General features: G+C 39.5%; 1 protein-coding gene across 2 annotated transcripts; it reads left to right on the top strand.

Annotated features, from left to right (window-relative positions):
* Positions 1-532: 532 nt before the first annotated feature.
* aftpha (aftiphilin a) lies at positions 533-26,221 on the top strand. Of its 2 annotated transcripts, XM_015363205.2 has the most exons (10): positions 533-729; positions 7,050-8,985; positions 15,482-15,633; positions 16,380-16,506; positions 16,932-16,988; positions 17,645-17,758; positions 18,823-18,883; positions 20,468-20,551; positions 23,709-23,832; positions 25,053-26,221. In XM_015363205.2, exons 2-10 carry the CDS (start codon positions 7,084-7,086, stop codon positions 25,195-25,197), a joined length of 2,766 nt encoding a protein of 921 aa, XP_015218691.2. In that variant the 5' UTR covers positions 533-729; positions 7,050-7,083; the 3' UTR covers positions 25,198-26,221. The 2 variants fall into 2 exon arrangements, with proteins under 2 accessions (XP_015218691.2, XP_015218692.2); XM_015363206.2 differs by lacking the exon at positions 20,468-20,551.
* The last annotated feature ends 1,583 nt before the right edge of the window (positions 26,222-27,804 follow it).

Below are 27,804 nucleotides of genomic sequence, written 5' to 3'. Positions count from 1 at the left end.
AGGGATAAATACATACACCTCAAAGCTGATAACACATTATTAGCATGGAGACGATCTGTGGGTCCTTGCCTAAGCTTGGTTGTTTTACCTGTTTTTTTTTTCAAGAGAATCACACTGTAAAACAAACAAAAAAATTACTTCTGTCTCCAGATTATGATTTTAACCCGTCAGGATGAACTGCTTTGAAATCCAACACCACGTTCATTTTTAAAATCGTTTCGCAGCGTTGGTTTTTTGAACACTTTGGGATTGCATTTAGAGAACCTGCGTTAACTCCCCCAACTTTGTGTTTTATTAAAAGTCCTAACGTTGCTGAAGGTTCCACCTAATCTCTACAGGCCCCGAGCACGAATTTCCACTTGCTTTGGGAGCAAACGAAACACACGAGAGAGCGGAGGGCGGACTGCCAGGGAAAACAAAACAGCCTGGAATGTCGTCCACCGAAAGTCACCCTGCAAACGCAACCTCAACTCCGCCAACCCCTGCCGGAAGTGACGACTCCGAGGGCAACCCTGGGTTCTTTGCTTTACCGCTCCTGTTGCATGCTGGGTAAAAGGGACTGGGACTGCGAGGAAAGGGAAAACTGAGCGTATCCGAGCCGGCTTTTAACCTTCATTTACATTGAAAACAAGCTCAGGAATTCGGCGTTCTGGGTCTAGGCCTGACCGTCAGCCCATGGCGTGGACCCATAGCATCTGAACCATGAGAATTGCCTGGTGACATCTGAAGGTACGCTAATTATCATTCTGTGTGGACTGACAGCCAACCAGGATATGGAGAGGGAGGGGAGGGGGTATTCCTTTAGTACTGATGCAAACACAGGGCATTTGGAAACCGAAATGTGACCCGGAGATCTCGTTAAAAATGAAAGACTGCCTCCTCTGCTGTGAATGCGGAGCCGGGTTTTAGTGTCCAGGAAGGTTGTTTTGTGGAGAGGGGTGGGCTAGTCGTTCCTCCTTTTATTTTTCGAAATTGTTTTTTGTAGCGCGTTGCGTACTAAACCCCCTCCCCGTCTGAAAGTCCAGGTTAAGGCCTAATCTGAGTCCCTTAATGCACAAGATGACACAGCCAACTTCCGCTTTTGTGCCGATTTTTTATGGCCGTGTTTGACCAAGACAAGTGCAGACGCAACGCTTTGATCGGTATTTGAAACGATATTTCAACTTTGTTTTGCTTAAATGACGAGTGGCTTGGGTGCCGCGGAAGCCTTGGATGACAGCTGTCACAGAGTAACATGCTGTCGACGGTCCTGCAAAGTAATATTAGATGTGAACGGAGGCACGTTCTGAGTGTCGACAAGTTTTGTCGACATTGCTTTCGTACTAAAACGCTATCCGCGAGTCACATTTACGCCACATGAAGGTTTTGTGCGCTGGAAGCACGTTTCTATTCGACTTCATTGTCTCACTGATAAACACCTGACTGTGTGTACTAAGCCGTCGCATTTTATCCGTTTTTACAGTGCAGTTTAATACCGGCAATTCCATGAAACAGCTCAAATCTGAATTATGTTTTATTGTCACTCAGTCCAGTCTCGTTTCCCGGAAGTTCGTATTTGTCAGGTGTAGCAGTTAAGTGAGTCGCGCAGAACTTTACCATTATTCCACTCTGTATTAAGAAAGTACTAGCTGCAATAATTGGACTGCGGGTGGCTAATATTTTCCCCTGCCTTCCATTTCAATAGATCGGCCGAGAACCGAAGAAACGCAACATTTATTTTTTTTTAAAAGTCAATTTCAATTTGGCCAGCTTAGCGATCTCCCTGGGTCAGGTGAAGGTTCCTGCACAGTCCCATTCGGTTTTGCCACAGCTCGTTTTCCCAATGTGCATCAAAGCATTGTAGATTTTGCCCAGAGTTGCATGGTTTGTGTACAAGATCTTGTGTAGGTATGAAATAGTTTTGGCTCCAGCACAGGATTACATTTTTAGTTTTGTTTTGATATAGAAGAGTTTCACCTAGAAGTTGGGATGCTACCTGGAGGTTGCAGTATGTTGGAATAGTTTTAGACTTTCAGCCCAGATGTTTGCCTTTGCAAGTGATTCATAATGATTTCCATATAAAATGATATAGCAACCTCAGCCCCTGGGGAATTGTTTTCTGTTTGTACACATGATTCTGTAATTCCTCTGTCTCCATCCACAACACAGGTGCTTTTCAGTCACCCCTGGCTGCAGTGACATGGAATGTCATTGTAACAACATGTTTCTAGAGCAGTGAATTAAAAATATTTGTGCAGTTTCAGAAATAAAAGGCAAATGTAACACATTACAAAAATCAAACAGAACTGAACGCGTAAATTAGATTTTTGTGTAGGTTTTACATGTTTTCATGAGGAAGTGAAAGGTAATTTAGCACTTAGAAATGAAAGGATATTCCTAATGGGATACTCCTATTTCCTCACTATTTATACTATTTATATCTTGACATCATGTTCTGTCAGTCTGGAATTGTATAAAAATTTCAGTTATGTTTTTTCCCCACTTTTCTGGTTTGTAAGTATACTGCTTCTCTTGGTCAAAGTGTATGGGCCTGCATTTTCATTTCTAAGGTCACATGCCTCAAACCTATTTGTGAGATATCTGTGTGTTGTTTGTAATAAAACCTAAAGTAGCAACTTAAGAATGCAGCAGTTTTGTGAGAAGGAGGATTCATCACTGCATGTGTAAAACTGTAGCACAAAGTTCCTTCAGGATGAGATTTGAGACCAGAAATCATCTCCATGCTTTATTGTCCTTTTTTCGTCATGATTTAAGCCAAGCAAACAGCAGTGTGGAGACTGAGAAAATGTTTCGACTTTGTTGCACGTTCACATACAAAAATGTACATTTCTTGCATTGCTCACTCTTATTTTTTTTCAGCCGCATAGCTCATCTGTCCAAAGTCTCCAAAATAATATCACATGATTCAGTAGAAAATGAGGCATATGAGTGGTTCTAAAAAGGAATAAAGAATTTAAATAGAAAAAAAGTTAATCTTAACAAATGGTTTAGCAGAGCTACTTGAGTTACATGAAAAAGTATGATTTCAGTGCAATGTGGTATGATTCTAGGCTCAGGTGATTAGTAATACTGAATACTACAGCACAAAAGAACCACAGGTTTAAACATTTTAAGCAGGAGAGGCAGAAGAATCACCTGAAATATTTAGAAGGCTCGGGAGTCTGTTAACCACTGAAGTATAGAGTGTCGACTCTATTTTTGTTACCATCTTCTCAAGGTGCAAACAAAGCCTAATTAAAATTAAATTAAGTGTTTATAAAGTGGTGAAGATTAGTATTGTGTATTATTTCTCTTATCAGGTGGCAGATATCAAAGTAAAAAATTGATATGTAAGCTCTGTGGTCTATTTTATGGCTTTGGTCATCTCTCATTTGTAGTAATTGTCACAGAGAATTGATGTAATCACCTTGAATAGGAAGAAGTAGGTAGAAATATTTAGTGTTGTGCTACTGCAGCAGTGTGGATACAGCTCTGTACACCATACTGGAGGGCAGCAAACACATATCCTGGGTGGGCTGTGACACCCCTGAGCAAGGCACTTTCTAGGGGGCACTCCAATAAATTGCCCTGGGTATAAAACACATTATCATTGCAAATGAGATTTTGTTCTCAACATGACATATTTGGGTAGACAAAGTATCCAGTTTTGGGTGTTGGGTTCGTTTCCATATTGGGCCAATGTTTTGCATCTAATGTTTCTGGGGTAGTTTTGTATTTCCTAAGACCCCTCCACCAGGAATAAGCATCTGATTTCTGATAAAGGATGTATAGATCATTAATCTAAAAGGTATTCAGAATGGCGAAAGTGAAATTAAATCATGTCCATTGCCATAACGGGTCACTAGTCATTACAGGTAATGTACAGCTGGTCTGGGTGTTCTGCTGAAAAGTTCTGATTAATCCATAGACCATGACTATTAAGGTACAGGCACCTTGAGTTTGTGCTAATTGATAGGATTTACTAACAATTACATTTTCTTTATGTGTTGTCAGGCTGTAGTTTGGGTACTTCTCATTGTTGTGGAATTGCTTAACTCACAAAGACAGTATGGGTTTATATTCACAATACAGTACATTCCTTTTCTGTACTTGACCTTTTATTGTGTTTGTTAAAAGGTAGTTTGAGAGTACAGTTCACACTTGACTTTCCATTCTTCAACAAGACTCATTAATAAAGCACAGAGCCTGAGCAGTTTAAAATTATAAGAGAGTACCAAGACTAAAATATTTATTTACTCGTAAGCAGATAAAAATAGCAAATCAGCTGCACCAAATAAAAAATGGTGATATGTTTATCTTTTCCTGCCATGTTGCTGAAAATGGCCTTTTCTCGTGTTAAGTAGTAAAATCTAGGTCTAGTGTTTTACGCAGGGAGATTGCTGACTTTGTATTTATGTGGCTTTGTAACCAGCAGTTATGCTCTCTTCATCAAAAGTGAAACAAAACACGGGACACATAGGAACTAAAGGGACGTGTATTTAAAACTGAGAACGGGTGGCTCTTCCTTACACAAAAGACTGTGGGAATCTGGAACGAGCTACCAGCCATGTTAGCATGAAGCTGATATCATCACGTCTTTCGAGAAATGTGGATAAGATCAATTAACTACTAAAGGCCAAAGAAACTGGGTCAGCTGAATTGCTGTCTCTTGTTTCCAGACGTTGTGGCATTCTTATTTTTTCAGAATCAAAGATCAGTTTTAGAAAATAAAACTGTCAATTTGGTTTTGCTCTTTGGTTTTGCTTTCCAAAGCTAGTTAAGACAGGACAGACCTCCTTCACGGTGAGCACTATGCCACACAAATCTGTGATCTTTAAAACTTGAGAATGATTTTTTGGATGATAATGTGTCAGTGTGAGAGTCTCGTATTTGAACATCTTTCTCCTAACCAATTATTATTACAAAATGAAACTGGGTGTACCTTTAATAACATTAGTGAATTTGCCCATGGGAGGTCCAGACTTTTTAATACTGCTTGGACTGTTGTTTACTAGTGATTTTAGAAAGCCTGCTCATAAATAATTAATTTACCATTGTTAATTAAGTTTTAAATTGAATTCAAGGTTAAGACTGTATTAAAGATCACATATATCACTAAAGGTAATTGGCCACTTTTGTGTACTAGATTCTTGGGACAGTTTACTTAAATGACAAACAGAAACTTATGAGAACATGTCTGATGGAAAAAGTACGATAGCATAAAAGCAGTCTTCACATCTTGGTATAACAGATTTCAGTAAATTCAGCTGGCATGACTCTAGCTGTTAATGTACTGGAAGAAGCCACTCCTATATACAGGCTTATCTTGCGGGTAGGGTTTAGTTGGTGCAAGCATCTCACTGTCACAAAGTTTTTAAGTTCCTGTTAAACAGGCTGGCCCACTACAGTGGGTGTTTCTGTACAGCTACTGACCTGGAAGAAGAATTAATATTTAAAATGTTTTTCCAAGTATGAAAGGTACAGGGAGGGACATGCATCAGAAAGCTTCAGTTTTCAAACCTTAACTATCACCTACCGCTGTCTGCAGATTAGAGTAAAAACCCCTGTGAGCTGGGAGCATGTTAATTTGTTGTAATGAAGTTGATGGGTTTCCACTGAATTGAAGCCTCTTTTAAGTTGCTGTGAATGGAAGCCTTTAATATAATTAAAGTGATGAACAAACTACAGGCTCTACTTTTTCACTGATTAGCGTGGCCATCTGTAAATTAGATCACAGAAGGTTTACCTTCATTACTTGACTAGCAAAATGTCTTAACCATGTTAATTAAGAGGCCTTAATAAAACCTTTATTTCAAAGAGAAAGCATGCTGATTGTCCACGAGAGAAGCTTGGTTTGTGCTGCAGGAGCATAATAATTGTGCTGTACCCTTAATAACTCTTAATGCAAATCAGGGATCAGGACACTGGTAAATGCATTAAAACTGTGTTGTGTTGCATATTGTGTAGTGCTGATGTTTAGTAGAGAAATTGAAACATAATATGTTTTGTCAACGTTTTTTTTTCTGCTGGATTACACTTTCAAGTCCATCAAAAAGACATTTCAGTCAGGGTGATGTGGAGACGCACCTAGAGGAGAGGACGTACTAGAAGGTTCACCTTGTAGGGTTGTGGTGTGTTTTCGAAGCGCGCAGTTGCCATTAATGATGAGAATTAGCAACAGCTATTACCATATCACTCTGCTGAAAAGCTGAATCATCTAATTAGACTTCTAATTCCACGTCATATAAATAAAGTCGAGGTTAGCAGTCAGGGACAGCTGTTTCACCATTACCAGGGCTTGTCAGCATGGAGCATGGAGCATGGAGCTAACTTTGAGAGGATGAGAGGGTGTGACAGCCCTGGAGCAGCAAGGGAGGCAGAAGGACAGTGAGAGGGTAGCCAGCATGGCTGACTAGCCGGTAACAACACTGATGGGGTGGAGCTGATAGACACCATTGTAGCTTTGCATATTGGTTCATGAAAAGTTCGATTTTGCATGTTGTGTTTAGCCTAAATCAGATTATCATGGATGAGAAATGAGTGTGATTTTTTTTTATAAAGTCCTTAACATAGGTACTATAAGTTTCCAGACTTAGATGTTATGTAGTGATGTGTATATTAATCTAGCTTTACGTGTGGATCTGTGGTCAGGTGACTTTAATTTGCAGAATCAAAGTGAAAAATGTTGTGATATACTGTCCCTGTAATTATGATTCTATCAGAAGAATAGGCCGGTTCTGTTTGTGCTACTATACAGTAGATACTGCCAAATCCTATCTGTCAAATATCTGTGACTGTATCACAACTGCATGAGGTAGCCTATTCATAGAGTGTACTTAATCCTGATTGTGGTGCAAAAGGAGATGAAAATCTTCATTATGGTTAACCACATAAGTGTTAGGTTGAGGCCAGCATATGCTTAGCAAATTGTGTGCTTTAAACAGCTATTTAAACAGACAAGAACAACACTGTAAAATAAGCTTTTACAAAGCTCTGATTTTTGTTATTATTTTGAACCTGTGCTATTTAGGAATGAACTGAATATGAGTTAACGGTTTTTCTCCCTGCAGGTCTGTGTTTGTCGCCTCGAGAGACAGTGGGACCATGGAGCCAGAAGTGATCCGAATGTACTCCTCTTCCCCGCCCCCTTTGGACGATGGGGCAGAAGAGGACGATGATGAATTTGGAGAGTTTGGGGGCTTTTCCGGGGTTTCCTCCAGCGTCAGCCTCACGGATTTCGACTCGCCTGGCGCCTCTAGAGCAGACGTTGTGCCCCCCAACCACTTCTTGCCAGAGAAAGACTTCTCCAACCATGTCGATGGCTTTGCAGACTTCAGCCCAGGGCCCTTTGGTAAAGACAGGGACTCCGGTGAGGAGATATCCAAATCAGCTGACGCTGGCCTCTGCAGTGTAGAAATTGGCACCAGCAATGACATCTCAACATCCGCTAAGCCTGTCATCAACGAGGATACTGTATATAAAGAGGAAATGAAAAGGCTGGCAGACCAAAATAACACAGACGTTTTTTTGAACTGTTCCACTGCAGAGGTGAGTAGTAGAACTGATATCAAACACCAGACACACCAGGCCCTGGACTGCAATGGTGGCATGACCACGGAAATTCTCACAAATGGGTTTGCGGGATTTGACATGCAGGACTCCCTACCTCAGGCAGCTGGGAGGCTGGCTGGTTTTACTGACTCAGTGGGACAGAAACACATCAGCTCTGAATCAAGATTACCCTTCTCTCCTCCTAGTCCTGAGGACAGATTTGCTGATTTCTCCTCTATCCCCGGTGCCGACGCATCTGCCGACAGCACCCAGTCTACAGAGGCGAGAGAGACTCACAGAGAAGGCTCAAGCCAAGAGGAATCACTGACCGGCCAGGATAGCTTTGTGGCACATAGTGTTAATGAACTTCACCTCCCTGCGCTTGCTGGGGTAAGCTCAAACAGTGATGGAGCTGGAGAGACAGAGGCTCATCCCTCGAGATCTCTAGCTGATGGCACAGAAAGCTTAAGCAATGGGGAAAAGGGCTCTGAGATAGTGGAGGACACAGAACAAGCTGTATATGGACGGGAGCACCAAGGAGCTGAATGTGAAGCTGTTCATCAGCCTGTTGGTGTGCCGTACAGTACAGATCAAGCGGACACTCAAAACGGAGGACAGGAAACCGGGGCTGAGGAATCCGATGTTTGTGGGAGTAGTAAAAATGTATCCTCAGGCCGCGTGGACGGGGGATCTGGCCAGACAGCCACCAGGCAGGAGGCTGAAGACGAGGAGTGGGAAGGGGAGTCTGCAGTCAGAAGCACAAGTGCATCAATTAGTGAGGAGTTTGCTTCTTTCTGTCAGGCTGCCTCTCCCGATGGGCTGGAGGATTTTGGAGAATTCAGCATGACCAATAGTGCTCCTTCACTGCCTTTTTCCCAAGGGATTACAGCTGCCCAGAACCTGGAAACAACAGATTTGGCAGAGCAGGCGAAGGAGCCAGAGGATGAAGATTTTGGCGATTTTGGGGGAGCAGTGTCTTTTGAAAGTCAGGATTTTGCAGACTTTAGCCAGCCTGTGGTTGACCATGATTCACTTGGTCGACCAGGTCAGTTTGAAAACCAGGGAGACAGTGCTGATGTCCGCAAAGACCCTTGTGAAGAATCAAATGATGAAGGAGATTTTGGGGATTTTGGTGAAGCCCACAAACCAAAAGACGGTGAGGAGGAATTTGCTGATTTCGCTGGCAGCGATGGCTTCGCAGACTTCAGCTCTGCCCGTGGGAGTCAGGATGTGGGCTGGAATGCTTTTGGAGAGCAGGACCAGAGCGGGGGTGACTCTTGGGCAGCGTTTGGGCAGGATCAGCCCAGCGATTTGGTGGAAGGAGAGACGTCCAGCAGTACCATGGCAGCGACCTCTTCAGGCAGCCCACGGACCTGCAGGAAGGCCCAGTCTTCCTTTGCTTTTCAGGGTGCGGACAGCACATTGAGCCCCGACACGCAACAGGAAGCCCAGAAAGTAAGTGTTTGGGAAGGGGATTCCACACACTTTGTCAGGGGGACATCGTTTGTGTTTGTGTTTGTGCCCAGAGCTCCAATTGAAAGTAATTTTACGTCAAAGGTAAGACAAATCCAGAACGTACATATTTACAAAATACAGTGTCATAATTATCTTTTCTAGCCTGAATGGAAGATTTTTTTAAAAATCTCCTAAATATACTGAGAAAACATGAGTTTATTTTAAAGCAAATTTTAGATTCTGTGGATTAATCTTTGTGTGCACTAGTGATTTAAAGAATCAGAATGTGATTTAAAGAACGTTAGATGTCTTAACATGTACTTTATATTCAGACCTTAGAAAGGATTTTTTCAGTTCCATAAGACATTAGACACAATCTCTAAGAGGGTTAAAATAAAAAGAGGAGTGGCTGTTGTCACTTCATTACAGCTTGATAGGACGTTGAACTATCTTGAAGTTTCTTGATAACCAATTCCAGTGTTTTTTGTTTCTTTGTTGTATGCTGAGTGGGTTGTTGTTTATTGTTGATTTCATTCATACCATCTGTGAGTGCTGCATGTATTCACAACAGCCTTTCAGTCTGACTCACAGAATACCTTTGCAAGCATGTTTTCTGTTATGGATGTGCATCTGTTCCTTCCAAGCCTATATCTATAGAATGTGAACCAATTCTTCAAAATTCCAGTTGATGAAGGAGTTGTAGATATTTTATGGATTTGAACATAATGACTAACACTTTTTTCTTCATTAGTTAGTAGTGATTTAAGTCAGTATTTTCCTGTTACTTTTGTACTTATCTAAGCTCTTTGTGGTTTCCTTCCATCATTGTGATCATTGTGTTGTCATTCTGTCTTAATTTTCCAGAAAACAAAATGTGAAAAGATGATTTCAAGGTTTGTGGTGTAGAAATGTTGTGGGGGCAGGAGGGTGGAACAGATTGAATGCTAGTTTTCTGAAGCCCATTAATATTACATTCATGGTAACCCTGACACACCCTCTTCATTTTTTCCTATTGAAACCCAAGGAATCACTTTCACAACCCACCTTTGATGGAACTTAAAGTCAGAAGATGCAGTAAACTATTATTATTATTATTATTATTATTATTATTATTATTATTATTGTTGATAATATCTTAGGCATGGGAAGTAAGGAGAACTTTGTTTAAACGTATGGACAATGTATCTGTGTCGTCTGTCTGTACCGGTGGTGTGGAAATGAATCTGCTGGTTGAGCATCTGAAAATAATTGGAGCTTCTAAGCAACCTCAATAGCAGTATTGATCTGTTTTTTAAAAACAAAGCCTTGGAAATTCTTTAGGTTTTACTGTGCAGAATAAGTAGATTGTCTTCCTGAACTCCTAAATAGAGGTGACTCTTTATAGTCTCCCCCCAACAAGACCATGTTCATTTATTAATGCCATTTCTTTGTTCCATTCTTTATGTATAGCCTTAGGAAGCAATTTGCTTGTTGTGCTAAAATAAAAGCAATATCAGTCTCAGCTGTACTGCAGTGTATTTCTCATTGATCTGTATTGTTTGTGTGGTCAGCTGCTTTTACAGTTTAAAGATGTAGCCTTCCAGAATACTGGTCAGTCATTGTGGTTATCATATGAAGAAAATATGCTCTGTTGAAGTCTCTGTGAAGGTGTGACATACCTATCTGTCACAGACATGATAATTAATTCATAAACGCAAGTAATAAGTTCTTATAATGACATCCATTATAACATTTCATTCAGTATTATGATATATTGTATGTTTGTATTTGTATACATTTTTCAATGCAATATTGCATATGATCCTAAGTCAGGAATCCTGTGTGAATGAATTTATTAAGATTACTTTGAGAAAACCGTAAGGCTCGTGTTGCACACTAACCTCTGCTATCATCTCAGTCGTCTCCTGTATTGGCATCACTCTCATATTCTGTATTAGATTCAGGTACTGCACGTCTTTCTGCAATTTCTGTAATACTTTGGGTAATTCATATTTAAAATGTAAGTGGTGCAACATATTTCACAAATTAACTACAGTACATAAATTACTATGCAAATATGTTCCATTATATTGCACATATCTAGCCTTCATTCAAATTCTTGAATGATCTTTATATAATATCAACCTGTGACTGAGGAGCAGTATTTTTTCCAGTCTGTTAATTTTTGTTTGCCTTTGTAATTGTTTTTCTGATTTTTATATAACCATTAAGGTGTCTGAAATGCTATGGACACTTTGCAGCTTAATGGCTCTGATAGCAAATTTGCACTCTGAAATTAAACAAGAAACAAACTTTAAACGTTTGCTGAAATGTAATAAAATAAGAGTTCTTTGTGTGTGTGCTGCTGAAGTATGGAAGGCATAAAAGATTTCATGCTCAGATTCTAGTTTTCTTTTTCAATTAGGGTATGCAAACACCTGCAAGTCTGTTTAAATAAAAAAACAGCGTCACTACAGCACCAGTACATTCCATGTATAAATGTGTTTCAATTTGTGATTGTTAGCCTTGTATCCCTGTTATGATGAGAAGTATAAGTATTGGGAGACAGAAGTGAAATCACTCATTTTTGCTGTGTGCTAACAAAATTTATATTTTATCAAAAGGTAAATATGAGGCAGAAGGATAGAATTTCAGTTTTTGTTATTGGGCATTATTTTGTATGTTTAACCATGTTATAATAATGTTATTTGTTGCAAAATCACAAATTTGTTTTTGCTGACCCAATACTTAAGCTTTTTACTGTGGCAAACGAATGCCCTTCATTTTAAGGGCACTGGGTGGACCTGCTATATCATTAGAAAAGTTCTTAAGTGCATAATGCTTACTCTGCCTAATGACCCCAGACTTCAATTATAGGAGATGATGTAATTGATAGAATAGGTCCATGTACTGCAGCTTAAAGGGGAAAAAAAGAATATTTAGGGGTCATATCCTTTGAAAGAAGAGGTTTGGATCACTGAATGACAAAGGCTTTATTGTCTTCTATGATTATGAGGAATTTGCCTGTCAGTGTCGCTTATCTCAGCTTTATATTGGTTTTAATTCAGCTCCTCTTGTAAAAGGATGAAAATCGTATTCTGTTTTTAAGTTAGTGAAGGCTGTTCACTGTCCTCCAAAGCTACTGGACTTTCTGGCTTCACTGTTCTGTTGTTTAGTTGTTTAATTGGTCATGCAAATCATTTACGTACAGTTGGTTAACCACTGGTGATTTCAGGTGCCTAGAAAAGTTGGATCACTAAAAGTGGATCACTACCAACTTGTTTTAACTTTTGGATTAATTCAATTAGAATAATTTCATTATGCAGTACAGTATATACTATTAATCAAAGTATATTTTAATTAAGTAGAAGTCATTGAAAGGGATCATCTCCAGAACATTAAGATTTCAAACCTCTGATTTGATTCTGTTCTCATTAATCCAGCATTACAGACAAGGTATGTATGACTAGGTCATCTGGTGTGTAGTGTGTTCTGCATGTAGATGAGGTGGCTTAAGTCCTCTCTTTCATGTAGCATTCATTTGGCAAAAACGAGGACCACCTGCAAATATGGAGTGACAGCTTATCAAGTACATTTTCATTGATCTTTGTATTTATCTTGCAAAATAAATAAATATAAAGATCAATATGAGATACTTAGTCCTGGCAGGGGGCAGAAGGGCCACACCTCTGTTTTTTGTCTTTTAATTTTACAGGGATGCGTTACTCTCATTGAAGCACAATACAGTCTAACATATTCATATACAAGTACACTGAAGCATACTTTTCCTTTCTTTTTTGTTGCTGCAATATAGAGTTTTACAGTAAAACGGCCTTCATCATCTGCTCATCTTGGTGCTGAGTGGCATGTTACTTTTCACTCATAACTGTACCCATGTGGTCCATCACATTGATATGGCCAATACAGTGGCCTCCAGGATGCTGCGATAGAGCCGCTGTGAAAGTTTGAATTTCACCCACTTTTGTAGCGTGAGGGAATTAATAAAAAATACCTATTCACTATAGCTGTGTGTGGTCCCCTCAAATTTATAGCACAACTGTAGGTTGAAGGTAAGATGGTTCAGGTTTATTAGTATAAAAGCACAACAAGAATGTCAGTGTATCTGATATGCTATGAAGAGCATTTTGGATATAATTACAGTAAACGGATTGTATTTGTCATTGTTGTGTTTTATGTGCTTGGAGATCCTTTTTGCATTAATAAACTATAACCAGACAGATTAGCACAATTTTCCAAATGGCAGCTTCTCCCAATTAACCTTTCTTATATTTTTAATAGTGAATAGTTAGTTCTCTCAAGAAAAATAAATCTGCTTAAGGAAAAAACCCAAATACTTCAAACCATTGCTTTAATCAAAGCTTATTTAAACGTTTTAAAACAATTCTGGCTTTTTTTTAGAAATTCTCAGATTCATACTTTTTAAGAGTGTCATTGGTGCCCCTTAGTGGTGAAATATCACCATTACAGTGTTGAATGTTTTGATTCTAAAGGTTGTCCAACAGGCTGTGAGACACCAAACGCACTGCAAACAACCAGTGAACTTTGCTAGACGTTTTTCAAAATATCATATCAAATATATTATTTTTAAAATATATCACACATAGTGTGCTCCCTTGGTCCAGGGGTTTCACTGACAAACGTGTTTAAATTCTCTTAATTAACACATTTAGATCCCTGTCACATACTGTTTTGGAGCTTTCTAAAAAAACGATTTAGTCAGTCTGCTAGGAGGAAACTAAAGATACACAGATTTATCTTTTTCTTAAAAGGGATTCTTGAAGCTTGTACTAATCAATGCCCCTCCAACTGTAGCCAGTACCTCACTCGATTGCTTGTTATGGAGTCCTTCCAAAAAGGATTATCTGTCACTTGTGTAAATCTACAGTGTTGACTCTGTGCAGCGTATTCAATGTCTACTCAGCCTGCTTGCTTTATCCTTTCTATGGGAGCAGTTGGTCACTCTTTTGTCTACCTGTTACACAATGTGGTAGCAGAACAGAGCAAAGTCCCTTTTCTTTTGGCACCGATGACAGAAGGGTTTTGTTTAAAGTTGGCTCGGGTCTCTGAATAATCAAACACTTCTATTTATGTTAACTGAAAAACTAGTGATATTTCTAGTGCTGCTACTAAATTAATACGTAGCTGTGAAACAGCTAAAGCAAAGGTGAATTGGTAGCACAGCCCGTCTTGTTGCACTGCCATACTTTTTACTGTTTTTTATTCTCAATAGCTTTTCCTTGGGGCTACTGCACCTCCACCAGGAGTGAGGATCATCACCCTCACAATGTCAGGCAGTTTTCCATCTTTTAATGGATTAAGTCCAAAATCTAACACTTTTTGTTCACAGTCTACACACATTCAAACAGCTGTTTGTTTCTGAAGCCCTGAGTCAGTCCAGTCATGACAGATGCAGTCGTTCTTGCAGTGGTTTCTAGTACAGCAGGGTCCTATAGTCAGTCAGCTGTAGTGCAGGTTTTAGTGTTTACTGTATTCAAGCACTCTGCTGCAATCAGGCCCAGGAGGAGGCTTCGTTGTTCTGCTCATGTTATTTATAAATTCTCTGTCCATCTATGCCTGCTTTCTCTCTGCTGGCAATACAAGCTTCAGCAGCACAGTGCAGACAGTTGACCCAGCGTGGTGCATTCTTTTAGCTGTGAAGGTACTGTAAATGCAGACTTGGTGTTCCTTAGGGACATCCTCTGTGGTCATTCAGTTCTGTAAGTATTTCATTTCTCTGTTTTTTTTAAAATTTTAAATGGTAACAGTAGTTCAGAGAATAGCGAATCTTCTATTCTCTATTATAACACTACTGGGCTTTTTTGACTACTTTCCCAAATTAGTAATGGAATCGCCATTTTGCTTTTTCTATGTCCCCTTGTATCAGAAGAAGATTGTGTCATTCCCCTGAATGAATTAAACAGGTTGTGACAATTATTCCTCCATTTGGTTCATACAAATCCTACAGTGATCCCTTAATTGTATTGAATTACAATGCTATTGCGATGGAATTAGGAGCAGGGATTCAGTTTTTAATACCAGGTTGTCAGTGGAGAAGAAATTTAAGTTGCAGTTTAAAATTAATACCACCAATATAACTGAGACTTTAAGTGCTTTATCTGTTTGTTTCAGTATGTATGGTAATTTGAATATTCTGTATTCCCATCCCTTCAAGGAAAAAAAAGACATGTATCCATATCCTTTATGTAAAGAGTAGACCTGTGATTTCCATCAACAGCATTTACTTTTTTTGTTATGATAACATGGTTAAATGTCCCTCCTGGTTTTTATGTTTTGGTGTTTTCTCCTTTTGCAGCCCGTTTTCTGTAACCTGTTTAAATTTGTTTCTTATTTCAACCAGCCTCTGCCCCAAGTTGCTTCAAAGCCACACGAGGATTCCTGCATCCCTGAGCCAGTTATCTCACATGTTTCTAAAGCATGTAGAATAAACCGGGCTTAGACGCACAGCAACAATAAGGCTTGTGTTTGTCTCCTGTAGGCGCCTTTGGTGAGTCGCCTGGAGCGACTTTTCCAAGCAAGCTTTCATTCAGCGCCCGTTCCCGAAGCCGATGAAGACATCCCTTCTCTGAAGACCCTGCTGGAACTAGGGGAGCGGCCATCCGAGCCGGACAAGACCTTAACGCCACACGGGTGAGGGTCCTCTTCATTTCTGGATGCTGGAACAGCTTTGATTGCTTACTGTAAAGTAACCCTCCTACCCCCTCTTGTCATTAATGTCACATTTCACTCTAAACAGAGCTACAGAGGATGGTGTTACATTTGCCATAATGAGGAACCAATCTTCAGCAATACTGAGATGAATATATTATCCATCCATATGGGCAACTTGAAAGAACACACTGCTTTTCCTGCCTTCTTGTCAGCTCATTTTACATTTTAAAATCATAAAACTCGTAGAAATGTTTAGATAACTTTTGCAATGTGATTGCCGACGCTAAAGTTTAAAGGATCTTGCTTAAAATGAAAAAAAAAAACACTTTTTTGCAGACAGATATAATGCTGAATAATAACATTCACCACTATAGCAGGAGATCCATGGAGCTGGAGCCCAGACGCCTCTCACTAACTCGCAGTCGTGCAATGATAACAGCACTTCATAGTGTCATGTGCACTATAGGAAGCACTGATTCTGTCCCTTCTACTGCAGGCGATGAGGATGGGTTTGTCTGTAGTTGCTGTTCCCACAGCCAGTCAAGGGCCTGGCTTTTGAGCTCAAAGGGCTGTGCTGATTTTTAATCCGCGGCGGGGGGGGGCGGGGGAGACCCTGGCTAATGGAATGCCGGGTGGGAGTTGGTGCGCTTCTGTGAGCCGGGGTGGTTGGGTCACATGATGCCGTGTTGTGACGGTGTGCCTTGTGATGTGTGGTGGCTGCGCAGGGAGCTGCTGTACGTGTGGAGGGAGCTGCAGGACGTCCACGATGCCTATGGACTGAGGTACCAGTGGGGTGGCTCCCACAGCAACAAAAAGCTGCTCTGCTCCCTGGGGATCGACACTAGGAACATAGTAAGTCCAGGGCTCTTTTCACTTGGTAAGGGGACGGCAAAACCCGGTGTCTGGCCTGCTTTGGCTTTGAGTGCAAGCCATCTGTTGGTACTGGACATTGCAAAGAAGCTTCTTGTGTGCTGTGTGATATGTAGGCAAAGTGCCGAGGTATCTTTTAAGGAACATGGCATCTTTTTTTTTTTGCAAATGCCACTCTCTTTGGGGGATCATGTATACAACCGTGTTTTCTGAATTAAGTATTTTATGGCTTCTAAAACAACAGTTCTAAACATATAAGAGGATTTTAGCCTTTCTAAACTGCTTGGAGCAGCCTTTTTAATGTGGTTTTCTGTATCGTATGTTACAAGTTTCCCTATGCATGTCCTCTTCTACGTTGCTGTCATTGAATTCTGTCACAAGCATCAACCCTGTGTTTTATTTCTTAGCTGTTCACAGGGCAGAAGAAGCAACCTGTCATAGTACCCATGTATGCAGCTAGTCTGGTGAGTCCTTGTTTCTGCACACTGTTAGGCTTGCATGCAGTGGATCCCACAGAGCAGTTTTCGGCTCCCTTTCAGTTTTGCTCCCTTTTTTAGTTTTGCTGCCCACAAGGCATCATTTTTTAAAATAAGTTGTGTTGTTAAAGCTGATTTTGGTCCATGCTAATTGTATTTTATTTTTCTGGAGTCTGACCTCAGATTGAAGGTTGTTAATATAATTTTGCTGCAAAAATCCTAAAATTAAAGCAATTTGACTCAATTTAGAACAACAGCAAATGCTGTTGTGCTTCAGAAATGCATATAAATTGAGGTTCTGAGATCTTAATATTGAATTCTGTTTTCTTTTCTTCCATTTGCTGGATAGTCAGGTTTTTATCTGAATATCCATCTCAGTTTTTATAACAGCTTGAAACATTTTAGAAACTATCTGTGAGATGATCCATCAGAGAAGGGACTTCAGTCAACAGAGTGGGTGTAGAGTGGCTTGCTGTTGTGAATGTTAAGCTAGACCCTTAAGTTTGCCCACCGAATAGTGGTAGTGCAACAGCTTCTTAGAGCTCTTCTTATCAGAGCTGTTGTAAGGTATATCAGTTCTAAGAAAACCTTTAAAGAGCCTTTAGATGCTTAACAAACATCCCATTTTGTTCTTTAATTTTTAGGGTATGTTGGAGCCCACCAAAGAACCTGTGAAACCAATTTCAGCTGCAGAGAAGATTGCTTCAATAGCACAAGCCCCTCCTGTGTCCCCAGAAATGAGTGCTGATCAAACCCAGGTATGAAAAACTGCACACCCCCATTTAAAAGAGACCTTGGCTAACTGTTTGATATGACATAACCTAGGCTTGAACCTGTAGCAACTGGATCTTAGAGTCCATCCTGCACTATACTCAAGAGCCCTTTTCAGGTAAAATCAATCACGATTGCTTGTTTCATAGAACCTACTATCAGGCCATCAACATGTTTGGAACGTTTAGTATGTGTATCAGACTACTGAAGGAAGACGGTAAAAAGCACTCAAAAGTCACGAATAGTTCTTAGAATACGACATTAAATCTATTTCTGACTTACTAAGTAGGAATGACAGTGCTGATCAGAAACAAGCATGCTTGTGAAAACGTTCATCACTATTAATTGCCAGTAGAGAGTCATTAACCAGCTTGAGGGGCTGGGGCTGATGTGAACTGGGATATTTCAGGAAAGTGCATTAGATTCATATCCTATGATTAATGGTCTAGATGAGCTCTTTTTGTTAGCCATCTTCTGGAAGTAAATATGTAGTGTAGTTTGCTCAATATACACATGCTATAAAGAACAGCCCTGGGAGTGTGACTGGGACTCTCCTTCTTCTGTGCTAGAAGAAATTTTTTGGCCAGTGTGTGTAAAGCAGCTAGAAAAGCTTTGTCGAGATGTAAATTGAAAACTGAATGCAAAATATATTTTGTTAGGAAGGCATATTTGGTTTTTCAAAGGGAAAGGAGAAGTAAGTGAAACGTGGCCAGTGAAACCATCGTTGCTGAGAACAGGCCTTGTTCAGGATGGATCTCTAACATTATGAGTGTATCATGGCGATGATAACAAAAACATCTGGGTGCACCACATTCATGTCATTTTTCGAACGATGTTACCCTCCGCTTGTCTAGAAATATTAAAAATGCGACCCAATCCTGCTAAACCTGATGTTTCCCTAATAGTCCCCGCAATTTTAGATTTCAGTCTTGTTTTTTTTTTCCTGTCCGAGAGATTTTATTTTTCCGTTCCAGTGGCGCATCAGGCACGCAGCGCAGGGCGGCTCCAGACAGCTCCGCGGCTCTAACACCGTGTTGCTGTTCCCTTGCAGGAGACCCTCCCACCCGTCCAGTTTGACTGGAGTAGCAGTGGCCTTACTAACCCTCTAGATGGTACGTCTCTCCGTAGAGCCTCTAGCACCAGGGCTAGAGTTAAGAAAGCAACCCAGTTCAGACAGAACTCTCTCTGCTGACGTTTCATTTCTTACTCTTCCACTGTGGAAATTCAGGCTTTCTTTCTTCACCTCATGCCCCACTTATTTCCTTATTGCTCAACAGTTAATAAAAATTAAGGTTTATAAAACACTGCTGTGCAAAAGCCGCGGACTTGTTAGATACCACCAATAGATACAATATATGCAAGTTATGAGCATCAACAGTTTACTCAAAGCCTTCTAGAGAAGAATAGGTATAAAAGCTGGGACTGGTATGAATTCAGCCTAGTTTAGACAAAAAGAAATTAGACTTGTCGTTTAGAAATCTTTAACTCTTTATTTCTTAGAATTCACAATGCAAGATAAGCTATATTTGAGTACCAGGTATGTTGCCAGTACATCACTTTAACCTTCACGGTCTAATTACTCATTATGAAATGTTCCTTGTCCTTAGCATCATGGGTTACTCTCTAGACTTCCATAAAGCTAAAAGGTTACTTTTTATATCCCAGAACACAGATCTATCAGCTGTCTGAAAACAAATAGCTACAACTTCAGTAGAAGATCAACGTTGAATTGATTCATTAAAAAGGAAAAAAAATGAGGGAAAAGACTAAATGCAAATTATCTAAGACTTTTGCACAGCAGTGGATGTAATCACCACTAGGCTGGACAAGAAGTTTATGGAATAGTTTTTGGTTGAGGTGTTATTTTGTTCAATTTATGAGTTGTGCAAGCAGTAAAAGCATTAGTTTCTTTTTAAAATATTACATTGGCCACATAACGTTTCATGGGTACAAAATTAGTAAATCAAAACAAGAAAAGACAGGATTCAGTATATTCCTATCAAGCTTATCTATTTCATAGCCTTTAAGATACAACCTTGGTTTTTCAGAAGACCTTCCAACAAAAACCAAGTTTGACTGTTTGACTACTGAAAGAGAATTGTAGATGCTCTGCAAGAGATGATACAGGTTATGAAAGAAAGCCTGGATGGACTCTTGCTCTTGTCGTGTGTGTTAAACTTGCTGTGTGTTCTCTTTAACAACTTATCTTTTAACTGTATATTTTTTTGTTTACAATTAAAGGGGAACTATATTTCATACACTAATCTGTTTGCGTAACCTCTAAATAAAGTTTCTAAGTCTTAAAGGTTTACGGTTTTTGTTTCATATTAAATTGTTTCCCTTTAATGTCACATTAATTACGTAAATCTTCGATCTATTCATGGAAATGCTGCATAACTGATGCAATAAATGCAAATTCTTGTAAAAAGCAAATCTTTAGTATTTAATCACATTATGCTTTGTCTATGATCTTAAATTTATATTAATACAATTTTGACTTTACTCTGCGCCTAACCTAAGTATCGCTGACTACTACTGAAAGCTTGTTGTAGATTGTTTTAATTAACAGCCTAGTCTTTTCTTACTAATGATAACCTGCATGTTCAAGTATGTGTCTTACCCCTTTTTACAAATAACCCCCTGCCCTGGCATATCTTCTCTATGGCTGTCTTCCGACACGGTCACTGAAATTCAAGCTAGCGGGGGTTCCACTCTTCTGAACCTCGATTTCTTTGGGCCCGTGGATGACTCTAGCTCTAGCAGCACCACCACTATCCCAGGTCAGCAGCGTGGTTCGGCCACGGCTTTCTCAGCTCTTAACAAGCTCCTGCTCTGCTGACTCTTTGAAGTCACTTTATCTGACGCAAGGCTTGCTCAAAAACCAGCGGGGGCTCCCCAGGCACCACACAGCAAGGGGGCAGCCAGGCAGGGTGATACTGTGCATCCTGCGCTACTGAGCACAGCCTTCTGGCAGGCTCGAGGAAAAACATTAGCAGTAAAAAAATAGATGAATAGTCGAGGAGTTCATCTGTGATGCATTAGCTTATTGGATTTTGTTATGCGCAGTGTTTCACTGTGTGGATCAAGCAGTCGAAGTTGGACCTGTGTCGGTGGACCTTTCCTTATTTGTCAGATCTCTGTAGCCAGAAAAAGGTACCACAGACCTTGGGAGGCCTGGAGCTGTGTGTATTTACAGGCATCTCTGAATTGACTGACTGGCTGACTAAGACCCTAAGAGGCAGATTGTTCTTATAATTAGTTAAATTAAGTCATGAAAATCAGAGGAAGAATGAAAACGGGAGGAGGAGACTGGACTCTGCTTGGAAAATTATGAGTTCAAATCAAGGCATCTTCCTGTAATTTCCTAAGGTGAAAGTACAACTGTATTTAATGTAATTGGGGAAAAAATGTAAGTCAGTTTTGGCACAGAGTGTCAATCAAATTAATTAACAATAATTTTAATAATTTATAGTTCTTTGTGACCATGTATTTAATATCTCGGTCTAGTAAAAAAAATCAAATGCAGGTAGAGATGAAAAGTAAATGTTATTGTTCTTATTGACCAATTTCAACTATAAGCTAATTTGTAAGACTGGTCACTGAAATACTAATTTCTATAACTCTATGGATGTGTAGGAAATCATGAAAATAAGGGAAACATTAATTTACTAGCAATCTTTACTATCTACGAAGATGGATGAGTGTTCAATAAGTGTAGGAAGGGTCAAGCAATTATTGTCTAAAGAGTAATATTTCATGAGTAATATTGTAGGATGCCAGTACAATTCAGTCTGCAACTGTATATGTACCCACATGCAAACTGGGATTATTTGTTCATTCTGGTTTTTGGAGAAGCCTTGCCTTCGTCTTAGAATCGTTTCTGTGTTTTTCTGTGCCGTGTGCTTCATGTGTACTAACGTGGGTTGTGTTTTTGGACAAAGTGGTAGTTGCTGTATTTCAGGTTTTCCAGTGGTAGACCCCATCAAGGTTCCAGGCCAGTGATCAGTATTTTCCAAGTAACCCATTCTGAAAGAAATGGTTGCCATGACACAGACATTTTTGTCTTCATTCTAAATGTAGATTACAAATGCAGAATATTTTATATCCTTTTAGGTTGTCTTGTGAAGATTTAGCCAATTACCTTTTCATGAAGTTGAGGTGTTTATGTAGGCTTACACGTTAAGTACAAATTATAATACATGCATAATAAAACTTTTTTTTCAGTTTTTAGATGTGCCCTGTCTTAAGTTTTTTTTTCTTTTTTGAGTTTACTTTCATTGGATTTCCTACTAACTTCTTAAATCAGTAACACAAATACCGAAGCCATATTACAGAGTGAAACCGTTGTGGGCTCTGCCTCTTGGTTTAAATAAATTCAGTATATCCAGTCTTTTCTTGTGTCACCCATTTTACTGGTTGTTCAGGATTGCCTTCAGTGACTGAAAACAATCATATCTCCTTGGGTACAAACATGTTATGACAGTCTATTCAAAAAGTGTTTTTTGCAAGAACTACAACTAAAACATTTCATTTCCTTTCATTAAAGCACCTTCATGGGGTCTGTCATAGGTTATGTTTTTCTTTATAGCATAAGTTTGAATATAGACGTCTAATGGACAGTTTTATATTAATATGCCTGCATTCTAAATTAAAACTGCATATGTGCTGTTCTGTAAACATCTGTCACGTTAAAAGAAACTGCTGTACATGAAAATTTGGTGCCATTCCTCTTAAGTGTTGAGAACTAGAGAGGAACTCTCAATCAATTGACCATTTCTCCCAGTGAAGTTGTTTTTAATTGAGATTTTAATGGTTAATGCTGTAGTTGTACGCAAAAGGGAACATGCGCACACACGTCTTAACACAAGAAATTAGTGTTCATTTATCAATAAAGAATCTTTGTAATTGCACATTGAATACCCTCGGAAATCCAAGAGATATCTCAATAAGGAGCATTTTCTTGGATGGTAAATGTGAGTTTTTGGATGACAATTTTTGGGTCATTATCATAAACCGCAAGGAGATTCATTCTTCTTGGGTGCAATAAAGAAGATATATTTTGTATCTACAATGAAGTTCCAGGAGTCCTGTATTATATTGTTATAAAGCACACCATTCATTTTCCCCTCTCTTTCTGATTGTATTCAGAATGGAATGTTGGTGTAGAAAGCATCTTATAACACCAGGTTCCTTGTGATATGTCTCAGTGCACAGGGAAAAGAAAAATGCAAACATCTGTGTAATTATGGAAGATTTTCCATAGTGCTACATTAATCATACTCACATTCACTTTTGATGGTCCCATTTTCAAAAGGCGTTCATTTTTCCTAAAAAGAAAGTATGGACAAAACAAGCAAGTGGAATATGGAAGGATCAACCTTTTTTTTTTTCTTTAAAATACCACTTCGACTTTCTTCTTCTTTTTGAGAATTAGATGTATTTATATGGTCCAGATAGATCTTTCCTATTTCTTGGGGTCTGAAATCTGGCGGGTTGACCTCCAGATCCACTGTGGAAATACTCCTCTTATGTAAGTACAATTTATCTTTCTTCCCATACTAGAGGCATCCAGATTAAGACACCAAAGGCATTTGGGTTAATATTTTCGTCTGATCTGTTGACCATGGATCTTCCTTTATTGCATGTGATTTGCTTTTTTTCCCCTTCCTCCATGGCTTGTATTCCACGTGGTTCCATTTTTCTTATTCTCCTATAAAATAGAGTACCAGAAACTGCTGAGCTCCCACTGTCTTGATGGAGATTATGGCAGAAAGCATGATGGGTCTGTGCTTTTAACATTGGCCAGATGTTTACAGAAACCCTTGCAGTTTTGTTTTGCTAAGGTGTTCGTAAAAAAAAAAATGAACACCCAAAAAAATATTTGCAAGCTATCAAATGTGTCGAATTTGCATTCTGACTGCCTGCCTCTTTGCAAAGGTGTGGACCCCGAGCTTTACGAACTGACCACCGCTAAACTGGAGAGCAGCAGCACGTCCAGCCGCGTGGTGGACGCTTTCGCCAGGCTGATGTCCACGGTGGACAAGACGAGCACATCTGCAAGGTAGACCTGGGGAGGCAGCGTGGGCAGAAACGTGTGGCCGCAGGTTCGGGAACAGGGGCCCCTCAGTCCCTGCGGATTTCCATGGCTGGGTCTGTCGGCAATTCAGCACCTGCTTTGACCTCCCTTCGCAATCAGTTCCTTCCACCTTTTAAAGTATCGCCTTCAGCTTTAATGATGACAAATATCTGGCAGTAATGAAAATGAATTCCTTACTCTTATAAATATTGGGGATTTCAATTTGTGCCTTTCCTAATTTTAAAGGTGGAACAAATGCTTTCGACGAAGTTGTCCTGAAGAGAGTTTGCCTTCAGTCAGAGAGAAAGCACTAGATTTTCTTTTATTCATATCTCACTTATCTTTACTGCCAATCTGTTGTTTCTGTGTCCATTTCTGTTACCCCTTCTGTAAAGGTATACCTGAAACCACATCTCACTGCTTATTCCTAAGACTCCACATTTAGAAGAAATCTCTACTGTGCACTGTCTACTGAAAAAACACAAACAGTGTTTTTGGAAGTTTTTTTAATTTATGTTCTACATTAGAAATAGCTGAAATCTATTCTACTTGAGTTGTATATAAGCATAGATCATTTCAAAAGAAGTTTAGACACCAGTTCTGCATCAGTATCCTATGAAATTCCTAAACTCTGTGACTGTGAGACCATTTCATGTAGAATTCCATTAATTTACAGGAGTTAACACACTTCATTTTGGATACTTCAGTTTATTCTGTGGGCTTGACAACAGGCACTTCCCTCGTAGTCATTAGTGGTAAACAAAGCTGCTGAGGGCAGGCCAGAGCTCTGCAGGTGTATGGCGTGGTCTGTGAGGGACTCCCAGCTCAGGGCTGTGTAGCCTGTGGTGTGTTACAAGAATGGCTTGAAGGTAGGAGAGCCAAAGGCCATGAAAAACACACATTGCCTGTTCCAATCGGAAGAGAATAACAAAAATAATTGAAGAGCCTAATCTTTCTTTTTTTTAAAAAAAAGTCTCCACTTCAGTTGTGCAAAGACTGCAGCTGTCTTTCAGTGTAGATTTTGCACCACTAGGTGGAGCCATCCCTGATGGAGAAATCTGCAGACAGTTGTCCTCAAATCTGTTGAGGGACTGCAACATTCTTTCCACTATTCAGAGGGAAGTAAACACTGGGGGAAAAAATAAAGGAATAATAAATGAACAGAAGGAGACATCAAGTGTTAACATTCACTGCTCTCCTTGTAGGAAGCCCAGGAAGGACGAGAACCTGAGCGAGGAGGCGGCCAAGGTGATCGCCAGCCTCCCTGACCTGTCGTTCATGCAGGCCAAAGTGCTGATGTTCCCTGCCACCCTCACCCCGCTGAGCACACAGCAGGAGCCCGCGGACTGACGCAGCCGCCCCACCGCTTTTATAGTACTTTTAATAAATCCTTACCCACTTCCTGAAATATCTAAGCATTCAAGGTGATTTCTTGACCGGTATCTCTGGAAACGCTATAAATAGAATATTAATAAAAATGTATATTTATTTATATACTGAAGTCCTAAAAGTCATGTTTATATTAGTAGAATCAATCTGTAAATAATCAGGGATCAACATTTTTGGAAGATTTTTCTTTTTTTTTTTTTTTTTTTTGCTGTGCTGGGGGGGCTGTAAAAGTTTCTTTTGTGAGCAAAAACACTGGTTCACATGCTTCCTAGAAGGTGTGATTTTAAAAAACCAACTTGAAAGCCGCACTGCCTGCGAAATCCAGGTGAATGTTTCCCGCCTCCTTAAGTTTTATGTTTCTTTTACTGCGTGTAGATTTTATCCTTATCCTTTTTTTTAAGAAGAAATCTGTTCACGTTCTGTCTTTATGGTTTTGTTCATTAAGGACCAGGCTTAATATTTATGAGCAGTAGCTGCTTGCCTCTTCACATTCTGGCATTAGCAGATGGCTGTATGCAGCCATTATCAGTAGTGCTCCTTTCATAAGGGCTTGTTTTTTTCATTTCTGGTTCATGCCACTGGTCTGGAATGATAAATAGAAATCAATGTAAGAAGTTTATGATGATGATAATCAACTCAAATGACAGGGAATGAGGGACCAATTATTGCGTCGTTGTCTCTGGTTACGAGCTGATAATGTTACAGGTGTTTTGCATTTTTGTTCTCTCTTTCTTTTTACCACTGTACTTGTTTTAATGAGGATTTTGCACATTTTAAAGGTAAGATGGATGTAATCATAGTTCGCTGTGGTTTTAGGCTGTGTACAGTAAAACTATGGACTGTAAATGTAAGAGGAAAATTCCTATGGAAAAACAATACACTGAGGAGCCTGTAAAAAGGTGAATATGCATGCCCAGGTTCTTTTCAGACTTTAGTGTGTAAATTTTACTTTTAGTGTACACAAATTAAAATAATTTAAGAGGAAGGTGACTGTTTTTTTTCCTGTTATCATATTGGGTAAATCTGTCCTCCAGTTGTTGTTTTTTTTTGTATAGGATTTATTTTGCTGTTTTGTCTGACCATCACTTCACTTCATGCAAAGAAAAAAAGTTGTATTTTTCCCCCAAGGAAAACATAGCTGGCATCAAATTATTTCATTTAATCACTTCTTTAGCAAAATTAATACGCAGTTAAGTTGAGAAGTTGTTCTCTCTCCCCTGTCACAGGTTTATCTGCACAGCTAAACTGAATTTGGATTGGAAACCATCCCTGGCTCTGAGTTCAATGCAGTGTAAAATAAGCTGCAAAAGATAGAAGTGGTCTTTAAATATTAATGCAGAAGCTGAGGTCTTGAATTACTTTCAGTGACCTAGTGACTAGGTTCTGCACAGTTTCTTTTCCACTTGCCTTCAGGGCAGAGAAAGGAACTAAAAAGGAGGAGTCTCCTTTCCTGGTTTTGACATTTGGTCTGTTTTACTCAGAGTTGGTCTCAAATAATCCGCATCTGGCCACATCACGCACGCTCAAGAAAATGCCAGTCGTGCAAAATTTGTCATTTCAATGTGAAAATGCTGCAAATGCATTTTGATGTGAAAACAAGTCCCCCTTTTTCTGACCATTTTAAAAATTATATGAATTCTATATAAAATGATTAAGGATCTACAATACTGCAGACCTTTTCATAAAACAGTGTTAAACGGTAAGCATATAATAACTTATGCTTATTTAATGTGACAGGCTAATAGCATTTTAGGGTCTGTCTGCCTCTAATCACCATACTAATCACCCTTCACAGTGTTAAGTTTGAAAGTCATTTCCCTTAAATGAGTGTGGAGTTGAAAATGTTTACCCAACCTTTTCCCCAGTATGTCTGTGGGTGTTTGTAAAAAAAACATCAACATAGAAACAGAACCATGAACAAAACAATACTAAGCAGTACTGAGTTATTTTAAATTTCTGCTTTTTCTGTGGCAATTTGTTCCAACTAGTTTTATGTACACTGCTCCATCCTCTACAGACTTGCAGTGGGGCTTTAGATCTGATGTTTGGAGTGAGTCTAGTGTGTCTAGAGGGCAGCAAAAATCTCTCATCAATGCAGGTCTGTCTAGGGATTTGCAATGATTCTGTGAATTGCAAACTTCCAAAGCAGAAATGTATTGTTAGTCCAGGCTTTGGAAATAATGATCAATGTTTAAAACTTTGTATAAGTCCTACTTTAAACTAAAGAAAGTGTTCGTCTTTGGTGTGGGTTATGATCGGTAATACTTCATGTCACAAAAATACTCAGGGAAGGTTTTGATATTGCAGGAAAATGGGTCAAAGGTAAAAGGCCCAGTTATTGGAACAAAAACCTTGACTTAAACCTGAAACATACTGTATTATTTATGCCAGGGGCCCAGCTGGTCTTCAAGGGTTGCTGTCCAGCAGGGTTTATAGGCCTCTTTCAAATAAGTCCAGTTAATCAAATAAGGACGGAAGAGCTACTTGCCCTTCAGAACTGGAGCTGTGCACTCCCAGTCTATGCACATGTAATAAGATCGCTTGATCTCTGTCTGACGCTCGTCATAT

This window comes from Lepisosteus oculatus, chromosome 17, assembly GCF_040954835.1.
Source record: "Lepisosteus oculatus isolate fLepOcu1 chromosome 17, fLepOcu1.hap2, whole genome shotgun sequence".
Taxonomy (NCBI): domain Eukaryota; kingdom Metazoa; phylum Chordata; class Actinopteri; order Semionotiformes; family Lepisosteidae; genus Lepisosteus; species Lepisosteus oculatus.
This window is presented reverse-complemented; position numbering and strand designations above follow the sequence as displayed.